General features: G+C 59.7%; 1 protein-coding gene across 1 annotated transcript in view; it reads left to right on the forward strand.

The window, feature by feature from the left end:
* Positions 1 to 221: 221 nt before the first annotated feature.
* LOC144741155 (FERM, ARHGEF and pleckstrin domain-containing protein 2-like) overlaps positions 222 to 13,110 on the forward strand; it is a 34,592-nt gene continuing 21,703 nt past the window's right edge. Inside the window, 11 exon segments of the mRNA XM_078623779.1 lie at positions 222 to 368; positions 646 to 1,112; positions 4,228 to 4,696; positions 4,698 to 4,748; positions 4,750 to 4,869; positions 5,786 to 5,875; positions 7,519 to 7,697; positions 9,562 to 9,643; positions 11,130 to 11,202; positions 11,241 to 11,399; positions 12,803 to 12,933. Of these exon segments, the coding sequence (XP_078479905.1) occupies positions 222 to 368; positions 646 to 1,112; positions 4,228 to 4,696; positions 4,698 to 4,748; positions 4,750 to 4,869; positions 5,786 to 5,875; positions 7,519 to 7,697; positions 9,562 to 9,643; positions 11,130 to 11,202; positions 11,241 to 11,399; positions 12,803 to 12,933 (1,968 nt within the window).

Here is a 13,110-nt window from a genome sequence, read left to right on the forward strand (position 1 = left end):
GGTGATGGTGGTGGCGGTGATGGTGTTTTCCGCTCCTCCATCTGTGCACGGTACCGCTTGGCTAACTGTGGGGATGGCGGCCGTGATGGCGGTTGCGGCGGTTGTGGCGGTTGTGGCGGTGGTTGTGGCGGTGGTGGCGGTGGTTGTGGCGGTTACGGTGATTGTGGCGCCGTCGACCGCTCCATCTCCCGCCCGGTACCGCTTGCCGAACACCGAGCGCGATGTTGACGACGACCTGGACGCCGGCGGTGACGGTCGCGGTGCCCCGTCGCTGCACCTCCCATCGCTACCACTTACCGGACGACTACGAGGGCGACGACGACGTCGACGCCGGGGCCGACGGCACCGTCGCTTCCGACGTCACCCTCGTCGCGAGGCGACGGACTGCTGGCCGATCGATCGTGGCCCAGCTCCTTCGACGACGACGACGACGACGAGGAGGAGGAGGCGGCCGTTGACGACGACGACGACGACGGGTGTCACCATGACGACGATGATGTTGATGATGAGGAGCGCGGGGTGGGGGACCGCGGCCCCCCCCACCCCACCTCCCCCCCCCCCGCTCCCCGCGGACTCCCCCTCCTGCTCGCCTCCTCAACTTCCCCCGCGTCGTCCGAACGATCCTTCCCGGCGGCCTTCCCTGAGGCCTTCCCTGAGGCCCTCCCTGAGGCCTTCCCTGAGGCCTTCCCGGCGTCGTTCCCTGAGGCCTTCCCTGAGGCCTTCCCTGAGGCCTTCCCTGAGGCCTTCCCGGCGTCGTTCCCTGAGGCCTTCCCTGAGGCCTTCCCGGCGTCGTTCCCTGAGGCCCTCCCTGAGGCCTTCCCTGAGGCCTTCCCGGCGTCGTTCCCTGAGGCCTTCCCTGAGGCCTTCCCTGAGGCCTTCCCGGCGTCGTTCCCGGCCTTCGGCGTCTCCCGCGGCTTCGACCTCCTGCTCGCCAACTCGGACCGTTGCTCGTCAAGCGCCCCGGTCTTACGACGACGACGACGACTACGAGGTGGACGACGAGGTGGACGACACGGACACGACTACGACACGGGACGACGCGGGGCGACGGCGGCGGCGGCCTGCCGCCCTGGCTCTCGAGGCTTCGGGCGGCGACCCGCTGGGGGTCGGAGGTCGGGTCGCCGCGCTCTGCCTCCCCCACGTCGCCTCGCTGACGTCAGCGCTTGGCCCCCACCCCCCACCCACCCCCCCCCCGCAGACTGTGGTGGGCATCCCCCAGGGGGCAAGGGGAGGGGCACCTTTGTCTTTGTGCGCGTCGCACGAGGTTGCCTGTGTCCGCGTGTGGTTTTGTACGGTTTTGTTTTTGTTTGTTTGTTAGAACGGGACGACGCCAAAGTCGCTTTTTGACAATAAACACGCCGTCGCCTCTACAGCGGGGTGTCACACGTGGTGTCAGATGGTTGGGTGGGTGGCTGGCTGCATGGGTGGGTGGGTGGGTGGCTGCATGGGTGGGTCGCTGGATGGGTTGGGTGGCTGGCTGGGTGGTTGGGTGGTTGGGTGGCTGCATGGGTGGGTGGCTGGATGGGTTGGGTGGCTGGCTGGGTGGTTGGGTGGCTGCATGGGTGGGTGGCTGGATGGGTTGGGTGGCTGGCTGGGTGGTTGGGTGGCTGGGTGGATGGGTGGGTGGGTGCCAGGTTGGGTGGCTGGCTGGGTGGTTGGGTGGCCTGGGTGGATCGGTTGGGTGGCTGGCTGGGTGGCTGGGTGGATGGGTGGGTGGGTGCCTGGTTGGGTGCCTGTGTGGGTGGGTGGTTGGGTGGCTGAATGGGTGGCTGGATGGGTTGAGTGGCTGGCTGGTTGGTTGGGTGGCTGGTTGGATGGGTGGGTGGTTGGATGGCTGAATGGGTGGGTGGCTGGATGGGTGGGTGGTTTGGTGGCTGGGTGGGTGCCTGGTTGGGTGGGTGGTTGGGTGGTTGGGGTGGCTGGGTGGGTGGGGTGGTTGGGTGGTTGGGTGGCTGGGTGGGCTGAATGGGTGGCTGGGTGGCTGGGTGGGTGGGTGGTTGGGTGGCTGAATGGGTGGGAGGCTGGATGGGTGGATGGGTGGTTTGGTGGGTGGGGTGGGGTGGTTGGGTGGCTGGGTGGCTGAATGGGTGGCTGGGTGGCTGGGTGGGTGGGTGGTTGGGTGGCTGAATGGGGTGGGAGGCTGGATGAGTGGGTGGGTGGTTTGGTGGGTGGGTGGGTGGGTATCTGTGTCCACCCCAACTGCATCATCGTCCTCATCGTCATCATCTCCCTGTGAGTCGCACCCCGCTACCCGCCTCGTCCAGACAGAGACGGCTACCGCTCACGCGACGTCCACGCTGCGTGAGGGGTTGATGGTGGCGATGATGATGGCGGTGGTGTTGGTGATGATGATGGCGGTGGTGGTGATGATGGCGGTGGTGGTGATGCCGGTGGTGGTGATGATGGCGGTGGTGTTGGTGATGATGATGGCGTGGTGGTGATGATGGCGGTGATGGTGATGATGGTGGTGTGGTGGTGATGATGATGGTGGTGATGGTGATGATGATGGCGGTGGTGATGATGATGATGGTGGTGGTGATGATGATGGCGGTGGTGGTGATGATGGCGGTGGTGGTGATGATGGCGGTGGTGGTGATGATGATGGCGGTGATGGTGATGATTGGTGGTGGTGGTGATGATGGCGGTGATGGTGATGATGATGATGGTGGTGGTGATGATGGCGGTGATGGTGATGATGGTGGTGTTGGTGATGATGATGGCGGTGATGGTGATGATGGTGGTGGTGTGTGATGATGATGGTGGTGGTGGTGATGATGATGGCGGTGGTGGTGATGATGGCGGTGGTGGTGATGATGGCGGTGGTGGTGATGATGATGGCGGTGATGGTGATGATGGTGGTGGTGATGATGATGGCGGTGGTGATGATGATGGCGGTGGTGATGATGATGGTGGTGGTGATGATGATGGCGGTGGTGGTGATGATGGCGGTGGTGTTGGTGATGATGATGGCGGTGGTGGTGATGATGGCGGTGATGGTGATGATGGTGGTGGTGGTGGTGATGATGGCGTGATGGTGATGATGGTGGTGATGGTGATGATGGTGGTGGTGGTGGTGATGATGATGGCGGTGATGGTGATGATGGTGGTGGTGGTGGTGATGATGATGGCGGTGATGGTGATGATGGTGGTGGTGGTGGTGATGATGGTGGCGGTGATGGTGATGATGGTGTTGGTGATGATGATGGCGGTGATGGTGATGATGGTGGTGGTGATGATGATGGTGGTGATGGTGATGATGGTGGCGGTGGTGATGATGATGGCGGTGGTGATGATGATGGCGCGGTGGTGGTGATGATGGCGGTGGTGGTGATGATGATGGCTGGTGATGGTGATGATGGTGGTGGTGGTGATGATGGCGGTGATGGTGATGATGATGATGATGTGGTGGTGGTGATGATGGCGGTGATGGTGATGATGGTGGTGTTGGTGATGATGATGGCGGTGGTGATGATGATGGCGGTGGTGATGATGATGGCGGTGGTGGTGATGATGGTGGTGGTGATGATGATGGTGGTGGTGACGATGATGATGGTGGTGATGATGGCGGTGATGGTGATGATGATGGCGGTGGTGATGATGATGGCGGTGGTGATGATGATGGTGGTGGTGATGATGGTGGTGGTGGTGGTGACGATGATGATGGTGGTGGTGATGATGATGGCCGGTGGTGGTGATGATGGCGGTGATGGTGATGATGATGGCGGTGGTGATGATGATGGCGGTGGTGATGATGATGGTGGTGGTGATGATGGTGGTGGTGGTGACGATGATGATGGTGGTGATGATGGTGGTGATAGTGTTGACATTTATCTGGGCCCTGGTTCCCAACTCAAACCCGAACTCTCCACGCCATCCCCACACACGGAGACGCGTCCCTCCCCTCCCGTCCTCCTCCTGTCCCCCTCCTGTCCCCCTTCTGTCTCCGTGGTCTCGTCTCCGTGTCTCCCTCCTGTCTCCCTCCTGTCCCCCTCCCCGTCTCCCTCCTGTCCCTGTCCCCCTCCTGTCTCTCCCTGCCTCTCTCCGTGTCTTTTCCCTGCCTCTCTCCCTGTCCTCCTGTCTCTCTCCCTGCCTCTCTCCCTGCCTCTCTCCGTGTCTCTCCCCTGCCTCTCTCCGTGTCTCTCCCTGTCTCTCTCTCTCTGTCTCTCTCCCTGTCTCTCTCCCTGCCTCTCACTGTCTCTCTCCCTGCCTCTCCTCCCTGTCTCTCCCCTGCCTCTCTCCCTGTCTCTCTCCGTGTCTCTCTCCCTGCCTCTCTCCCTGTCTCTCTCCCCGTCTCTCTCCCCGTCTCTCTCCGTGTTTCTCTCCCTGTCTCTCTCCGTGTCTCTCTCCCTGTCTCTCTCCCTGTCTCCCTCCTGTCCCCCCTGCCTCTCTCCCTGTCTCTCTCCGTGTCTCTCTCCCTGTCTCCCTGTCTCTCTCCCTGTCTCTCTCCCTGTCGCTCTCCCTGTCTCTCTCCGTGTCTCTCTCCCTGTCTCTCTCCCTGTCTCCCTCCTGTCCCCCTGCCTTTCTCCCTGTCTCTCTCCCTGCCTCTCTCCCTGTCTCTCTCCGTGTCTCTCTCCCTGCCTCTCTCCCTGTCTCTCTCCGTGTCTCTCTCCCTGTCTCTCTCCCTGTCTCTCTCCCTGTCTCCCTGTCTCTCTCTCCCTGTCTCTCAGCGGGTCGCTGGCCGGTGGCCGTGTCTCCGGCCGCGTGTCTCCGCCGCGTCCCCGGGGCGTGGGGACGACGTCTCCGCGTCGTCGTCCCCCCCCCCCGTCGCTCTCGCCGTGCCTCAGCGACGTGAGCGGCTGCAGCTCCCGCACGGGACGAAGACGCCGGAGGAGCCCCCCGCCGTTGGAGGTGGGGGGGGGGCATCGCAAGGTGGGTGGGCGATGATGGGTCAGCGTCACTACCACCACGAACAGCAGCGTCATCACAAACATCAACATCACAAACATCATCACAAGCATCATCATCACAAACATCATCATCACTGTCATCGTCACTAACATCATCATCACTGTCATCGTCACTCACATCATCATTACATCATCATCACTATAATCATCATCATCACTAACATCACCGTCACTAACAGCATCACTAACATCATCATCACTGTCATCGTCACTCACATCATCATTACATCATCATCACTATAATCATCATCATCACTAACATCATCATCACTATCATCACTAACATCACAAACATCACTTACATCACAATCATCACTAACATCATCATCACTAACATCATCATCACTGTCATCGTCACTAACATCATCATCACTAACATCACCGTCACTAACAGCATCACTAACATCATCATCACTGTCATCGTCACTCACATCATCATTACATCATCATCACTATAATCATCATCATCACTAACATCATCACTAACATCATCATCACTGACATCATCATCACTAACATCATCATCACTAACATCATCACTAACATCATCATCACTAACATCATCGTCACTGACATCATCATCACTAACATCGTCATCACTAACATCGTCACTGACATCATCATCAACTAACATCATCATCACTAAACATCGTCACTGACATCATCATCACTAACATCATCATCACTAACATCGTCACTGACATCATCATCACTAACATCATCATCAACTAACATCATCATCGTCACTGTCATCGTCACTGACATCTTTGTCTGTGTCTACCTTCATAGGGTGCTGCTGCTACTCGCTACTAACACCACTTGCCCCTACAGTCTGTCGAGGCTACACGGGGGATCTTTGCCTTTGTTGTCTTGCGCAGCGTGTGCCGGCAGACCGGGCCTACTTCATCACCAAGGAGCTTCTGGCGACGGAGCGGACCTACCTGCGGGACCTGGCCGCCCTCGTCACGGTCAGAGGTCAACCCCCTCCCCCCTGCGTCTCGGTAACTCCGACACGGCCATCGTGAACCCCCAGAGAGAGACACCCAGGGCTTGAACCTTGACCCCCAGGCTCTCGGTGGCTATGACACGGCCATCGTGAACCCCCAGAGAGAGACACCCCAGGGCTCTGAACCTTGACCCCAGGCTCTCGGTGGCTATGACACGGCCATCGTGAACCCCCAGAGAGAGACACCCAGGGCTTGAACCTTGACCCCAGGCTCTCGGTGGCTATGACACGGCCATCGTGAACCCCCCAGAGAGAGACACCCAGGGCTTGAACCTTGACCCCAGCAACTCAGTGGCTATGGACACGGCCATCGTGAACCCCCAGAGAGAGACACCCAGGGCTTGAACCTTGACCCCCAGCAACTCAGTGGCTATGACACGGCCATCGTGAACCCCCAGAGAGAGACACCCAGGGCTTGAACCTTGACCCCCAGCAACTCAGTGGCTATGACACGTCCATCGTGAACCCCCAGAGAGATACACCCAGGGCTTGAACCTTGACCCCCAGGCTCTCGGTGGCTATGACACGGCCATCGTGAACCCCCAGAGAGAGAGAGACCCAGGGCTTGAACCTTGACCCCAGCAAACTCAGTGGCTATGACCCGGCCATCGTGAACCCCCAGAGAGAGACACCCAGGGCTTGAACCTTGACCCCAGCAACTCAGTGGCTATGACACGGCCATCTGTGAACCCCCAGAGAGAGACACCCAGGGCTTGAACCTTGACCCCAGCAACTCAGTGGCTATGACACGGCCATCGTGAACCCCCAGAGAGAGAGAGAGACACCCAGACCCAGGGCTTGAACCTTGACCCCAGCAACTCAGTGGCTATGACCCGGCCATCGTGAACCCCCAGAGAGAGACACCCAGGGCTTGAACCTTGACCCCCAGCAACTCAGTGGCTATGACACGGCCATCGTGAACCCCCAGAGAGAGAGAGAGACACCCAGACCCAGGGCTTGAACCTTGACCCCAGCAACTCAGTGGCTATGACACGGCCATCGTGAACCCCCAGAGAGAGACACCCAGGGCTTGAACCTTGAACCCAGGTTCTCAGTGGCTATGACACGGCCATCGTGAACCCCCAGAGAGAGAGAGACACCCAGACCCCAGGGCTTGAACCTTGACCCCAGGTTCCCAGTGGCTATGACACGGCCATGCGTGAACCCCCAGAGAGAGACACCCAGGGCTTGAACCTTGACCCCAGCAACTCAGTGGCTATGACACGGCCATCGTGAACCCCCAGAGGGAGACACCCAGGGCTTGAACCTTGACCCCAGCAACTCAGTGGCTATGACACGGCCATCGTGAACCCCCAGAGAGAGACACCCAGACCCAGGGCTTGAACCTTGACCCCAGGTTCTCAGTGGCTATGACACGGCCATCGTGAACCCCTAGAGAGAGACACCCAGACCCCAGGGCTTGGACCTTGACACAAGGATCTCCGTGGCGCTGCCAAGCAGCCAGGCAGTCAGCCAGGCAGCCAGCCAGGCAGCCAGGCAGCCAGCCAGGCAGCCAGCCAGCCAGCCAGGCAGGAGGAGACGCGAGAGGAGAGAGGTGACCGGTGACTGTGGAGAAGGAGGTTTGTCTCTGTGTTTTCTGTGCAGTGTCTGGGTGGAGGAGGTGGAGGAGGTGGAGGTGGAGTGATGGGGAGTGGAGCGAGTGCTGCTCTTGCTGCTGCCCAGCTGCTGCCGGCACCGCCGCCGCTGCTGCTGCCCGCCATCGCTTCTCTGCAGCTGCTCCACACGGACTTCCTGCGCCGCGTGGAGCAGCGGATGGCGCTCTGGTAGGGGACGGGGGGAGCACCCTGGGGCCACCAGTCCACTCCGCCATCCCTTGTGTAGTAGGACCGAATTAGGTGCACACACACCGCAGCTTGGAGGCAACACTATTTATTAAACGGTAAATAATATAACGCTGTACATGAGGTGGTGACCACCTTCCTCAACTCACTAACACTCTGGAACGCGACACAGACGACGACTCGGGACTTGACGACCGATGATGTCTTCACTTCGGAGTACGGTACAACAGCCCCGCTCCGCGTTCACACCACGCTTATATCTGCTTTGGCGTGGCTGGCTCCGCCCCGGCGTGGCTGGCTCTCTCCAGGGCCACGCCTCCCTGCCCAGGACACGCCTCACTTCCCCCCACCTCTGGGAAGGTCCCCGATCCCTCCAGCACGTGACCCCCCAGGCACCCCCTTGGGGCCCCCCCAGCCCTCGTACAGGCCGACACAGTAGTGACCTTTCTATGTCACTACACTTGTGTGTCTCTTCGTCTCTCCCTGTCCACCTGTCCCTCCTCCTCCTCCTGCCCCCTCCCCCCTCCTCCTCCTACCCCCCCCGCCCCCCCTCCCCTCCCCCACCCCCCCCCTCCCCTCCCCCACCTACCCCCCTCCTTCCCCCCCTCCCCCCCCCCTTCCCCCCCCCCTTCCCCCTCTCCCCCTCTCCCCCCCTTCCCCCTCTCCTCCCCCCCTTCCCCCTCTCCCCCCCCCTTCCCCCTCTCCTCATCCTCCCTCCTCCTCCCTCCTCTCCTGCCCCCTCGCCCCTCCCTCCTGCCCCTCCCCCTCCTCATCCCCTCATCCCCCCCTCCTGCCCCTCCCCCCCTCCCCCCCTCATCCCCCCTCATCCCCCCTCCCCCCCTCCTCCCCCTCTCCTCTTCCTCTCCTCCTCCACCACCCGGGGATCTGTGAACTACCGGACGCCTGTGGCAAAGAGCTTCATAGCTCATCGGATTCCTCCAGTCCCAGCCATGCCCAGCATTGGCGACGCGCGGTATCTGAGCACTACCCGGGTTTCCCCCTAAGTCGACTCGGCCTTAAATGGAGCACCCGATGCAGTGTGCGGCCTTCACAGGTGCTGCTGCTGCTTGCTAACAGCACTTGCCCCAGCAGTCTGTAGAGGCTACACGGGGGATCTTTGTCTGTGTCTACCTTCACAGGTGCTGCTGCTACTCGCTACTAACAGAACTTGCCCCTGCAGTCTGTAGAGGCTACACGGGGGATCTTTGTCTGTGTCTACCTTCACAGGGTGCTGCTGCTACTCGCTACTAACAGCACTTGCCCCTACAGTCTGTTGAGGCTACACGGGGGGATCTTTGTCTGTGTCTACCTTCACAGGTGCTGCTGCTACTCGCTACTAACAGCACTTGCCCCAGGCAGTCTGTAGAGGCTACACGGGGGATCTTTGTCTGTGTCTACCTTCATAGGTGCTGCTGCTACTTGCTAACAGCACTTGCCCCCAGCAGTCTGTAGAGGCTACACGGGGGATCTTTGTCTGTGTCTATCTTCACAGGTGCTGCTGCTACTCGCTACTAACAGCACTTGCCCCCAGCAGTCTGTTGAGGCTACACGGGGGATCTTTGTCCTTTGTGTCTACCTTCACAGGTGCTGCTGCTACTCGCTACTAACAGCACTTGTCCCAGCAGCCTGTTGAGGCTACACGGGGGATCTTTGTCTTTGTGTCTACCTTCACAGGTGCTGCTGCTACTCGCTACTAACAGCACTTGTCCCAGCCAGTCTGTAGAGGCTACACGGGGGGATCTTTGTCTGTGTCTACCCTTCACAGGTGCTGCTGCTACTCGCTACTAACAGCACTTGTCCCAGCAGCCTGTTGAGGCTACACGGGGGATCTTTGTCTTTTCCCCAGGGAAGGGAGGTCCAATGCCCACCTCAAAGGCGACTTCCAAAAAATTGGAGACATCCTCGTGCACTTCATTCAAACCCTGAAGGTGAACATCGTCATCATCATCAACATCATCATCAACATCGTCATCATCAACATCATCATCAACATCGTCATCATCAACATCAACATCGTCATCAGCAGCATCATCAGCAGCATCGCCATCATCAACATCGTCAGCGGCATCGTCATGATCAGCTGCGTCATCGTCCGCATCATCAACAGCAGCATCGTCATCATCATCGTCATCATCGTCATCATAAGCAGCATCATCCACAGCATCGTCATCATCGTCATCATCAGCATCATTGCATCGGCATCACTCCACCTCTTCACTCACACTCACCACTCACCCACGCTCCCCACACATCCACGCTCACCACCCACCCATGCTCACCACTCGCCACACTCACCACTCACTCACGCTCACCACCCACCCACGCTCACCACTCACCACTCACCCACGCGCACCACTCACCCACGCTCACCACTCACCCACGCGCACCACTCACCCACGCTCACCACTCACCCACGCTCACCACTCACCCATGCTCACCACTCACCCACACTCACCACTCACTCACGCTCACCACTCACCCACACTCACCACCCACCCACACTCACCACTCACCACTCACCCACGCGCACCACCCACACATGCTCACCACTCACCCACGCTCACCACTCACCCATGCTCACCACTCACCACACTCACAACTCACTCACGCTCACCACCCACCCATACTCACCACCCACCCACACTCACCACTCACCACTCACCCACGCGCACCACTCACCCACGCTCACCACCCACCCATGCTCACCACTCACCCATGCTCACCACTCACCACACTCACAACTCACTCACGCTCACCACCCACCCACGCTCACCACCTACCCACACTCACCACCCACTCACCACTCACCCACGCGCACCACTCACCCACGCTCACCACCCACCCATGCTCACCACCCACCCACACTCACCACCCACCCACACTCACCACTCACCACTCACCCACGCGCACCACCCACCCACGCTCACCACCCACCTATGCTCACCACCCACCCACACTCACCACTCACCACCCACCCACGCTCACCACCCACCCACACTCACCACTCATCACTCACCCACGCGCACCACTCACCCACGCGCACCACTCACCCACGCTCACCACCCACCCACGCGCACCACCCACCCACGCTCACCACCCACCCATGCTCACCACTCACCCATGCTCACCACTCACCACACTCACAACTCACTCACGCTCACCACCCACCCATGCTCACCACCCACCCACACTCACCACCCACCCACACTCACCACTCACCCACGCGCACCACCCACCCACGCTCACCACCCACCCACGCTCACCACCCACCCACGCTCACCACCCACCCACACTCACCACTCACCACCCACCCACGCTCACCACCCACCCACACTCACCACTCATCACTCACCCACACAGAGACACTCCACCTCTTGATCCCTCCCCCGTCCCTCTCCCCCCACCCCCCCCCAGGCCCAGCTCCCCCTGCTGCTCTCTCTGGAGTCTCTGCAGGGGGAGCTGCTGCTGCTGCCGCCCCCCTCCCGGGGTTGGGGGGGGGCGCCCCCCGAGCGAGACCCCCCCAAGCCCCCCCCCACGCCTCCCCGCCGCGGCCGCCGCTGCGCATTTCGTCGGCCGGCGGCCTCCTCGCGAAGGCCCTGCAGCGGCCGCCTCACTACGCGCTGCTGCTCGTCCGCCTGTGCGCCCACTACCCGGACGCGCACCCGGACCGCGGAGACTGCGCCGGTTCGATCACCTCGCCCCGCCTCGGCTGCACGTCCACACGGCCATCTTGCTTGTTGGGGGTCGAACGATCACGGACTTTTGACCGAGCTACACGTCCACACGGCCATCTTGCTTGTTGGGGGTCGAACGATCACGGACTTTTGACCGAGCTACACGTCCACACGGCCATCTTGCTTGTTGGGGGTCGAACGATCACGGACTTTTGACCGAGCTACACGTCCGCACGGCCCATCTTGCTTGTTGGGGGTCGAACGATCACGGACTTTTGACCGAGCTACACGTCCGCACGGCCATCTTGCTTGTTGGGGGTCGAACGATCACGGACTTTTGACCGAGCTACACGTCCGCACGGCCATCTTGCTTGTTGGGGGTCGATCGATCACGGACTTTTGACCGAGCTACACGTCCGCACGGCCATCTTGCTTGTTGGGGGTCGAACGATCACGGACTTTTGACCGAGCTACACGTCCACACGGCCATCTTGCTTGTTGGGGGGTCGATCGATCACGGACTTTTGACCGAGCTACACGTCCACACGGCCATCTTGCTTATTGGGGGTCAATCGATCGCGGATTATATTTTATTGAGCTGCACGTCCACACGGCCATCTTAATATTTGGTTGGCTGACCGATCGCAGACTTTTGATTGAGCTACACGTCCACACGGCCATCTTAATATTTGGTTGGCTGACCGATCACGGACTTTTGATTGAGCTACACGTCCACACGGCCATCTTGATATTTGGTGGGCTGACGGATCACAGACTTTTGATTGAGCTACACGTCCACACGGCCATCTTAATATTTGGTTGGCTGACCGATCACGGACTTTTGATTGAGCTACACGTCCACACGGCCATTTTAATATTTGGTGGGCTGACCGATCACGGACTTTTGATTGAGCTACACGTCCACACGGCCATCTTGATATTTGGTGGGCTGACGGATCACAGACTTTTGATTGAGCTACACGTCCACACGGCCATCTTAATATTTGGTTGGCTGACCGATCACGGACTTTTGATTGAGCTACACGTCCACACGGCCATCTTAATATTTGGTGGGCTGACCGATCACGGACTTTTGATTGAGCTACACGTCCACACGGCCATTTTAATATTTGGTTGGCTGACCGATCACGGACTTTTGATTGAGCTACACGTCCACACGGCCATTTTAATATTTGGTGGGCTGACCGATCACGGACTTTTGATTGAGCTACACGTCCACACGGCCATTTTAATATTTGGTGGGCTGACCGATCACAGACTTTTGATTGAGCTACACGTCCACACGGCCATCTTAATATTTGGTGGGCTGACCGATCGCGGACTTTTGATTGAGCCACACGTCTGTAAACGGCCATCTTGTGTGTGTGTGTGTGTACGCCGTACGTCCGCCAGCTGCGCTGCAGGAGGTGTCGCGCATCACCGACGCTACGCAGGAGGCAGCGGCTCGCATGGAGAATGCGGAGAAGCTGGCCGCACTGGATCGCGACGTCGTGGGGATTGGCAAGCTGAGCATTCCCGGAAAGGTTAGGACCCGATCCGTCTCCCGGGTTTACACCTGGACCTCCACCCCCCCTCTGTTTGGACCACGCTGGCTGAGAGATGTTAACTCCCTCGCCTGGTGTGCAGGAGGTCGTGGGTTCGATCCCGACCCTGACGACGCCTGCTGTATATTTGTGTTGTGGCGAGATGTTGACTACCTC

This window comes from Lampetra planeri, unplaced genomic scaffold (assembly GCF_965212315.1).
Source record: "Lampetra planeri unplaced genomic scaffold, kcLamPlan1.2.h2 scaffold_443, whole genome shotgun sequence".
Classification (NCBI taxonomy): Eukaryota; Metazoa; Chordata; class Hyperoartia; order Petromyzontiformes; family Petromyzontidae; genus Lampetra; species Lampetra planeri.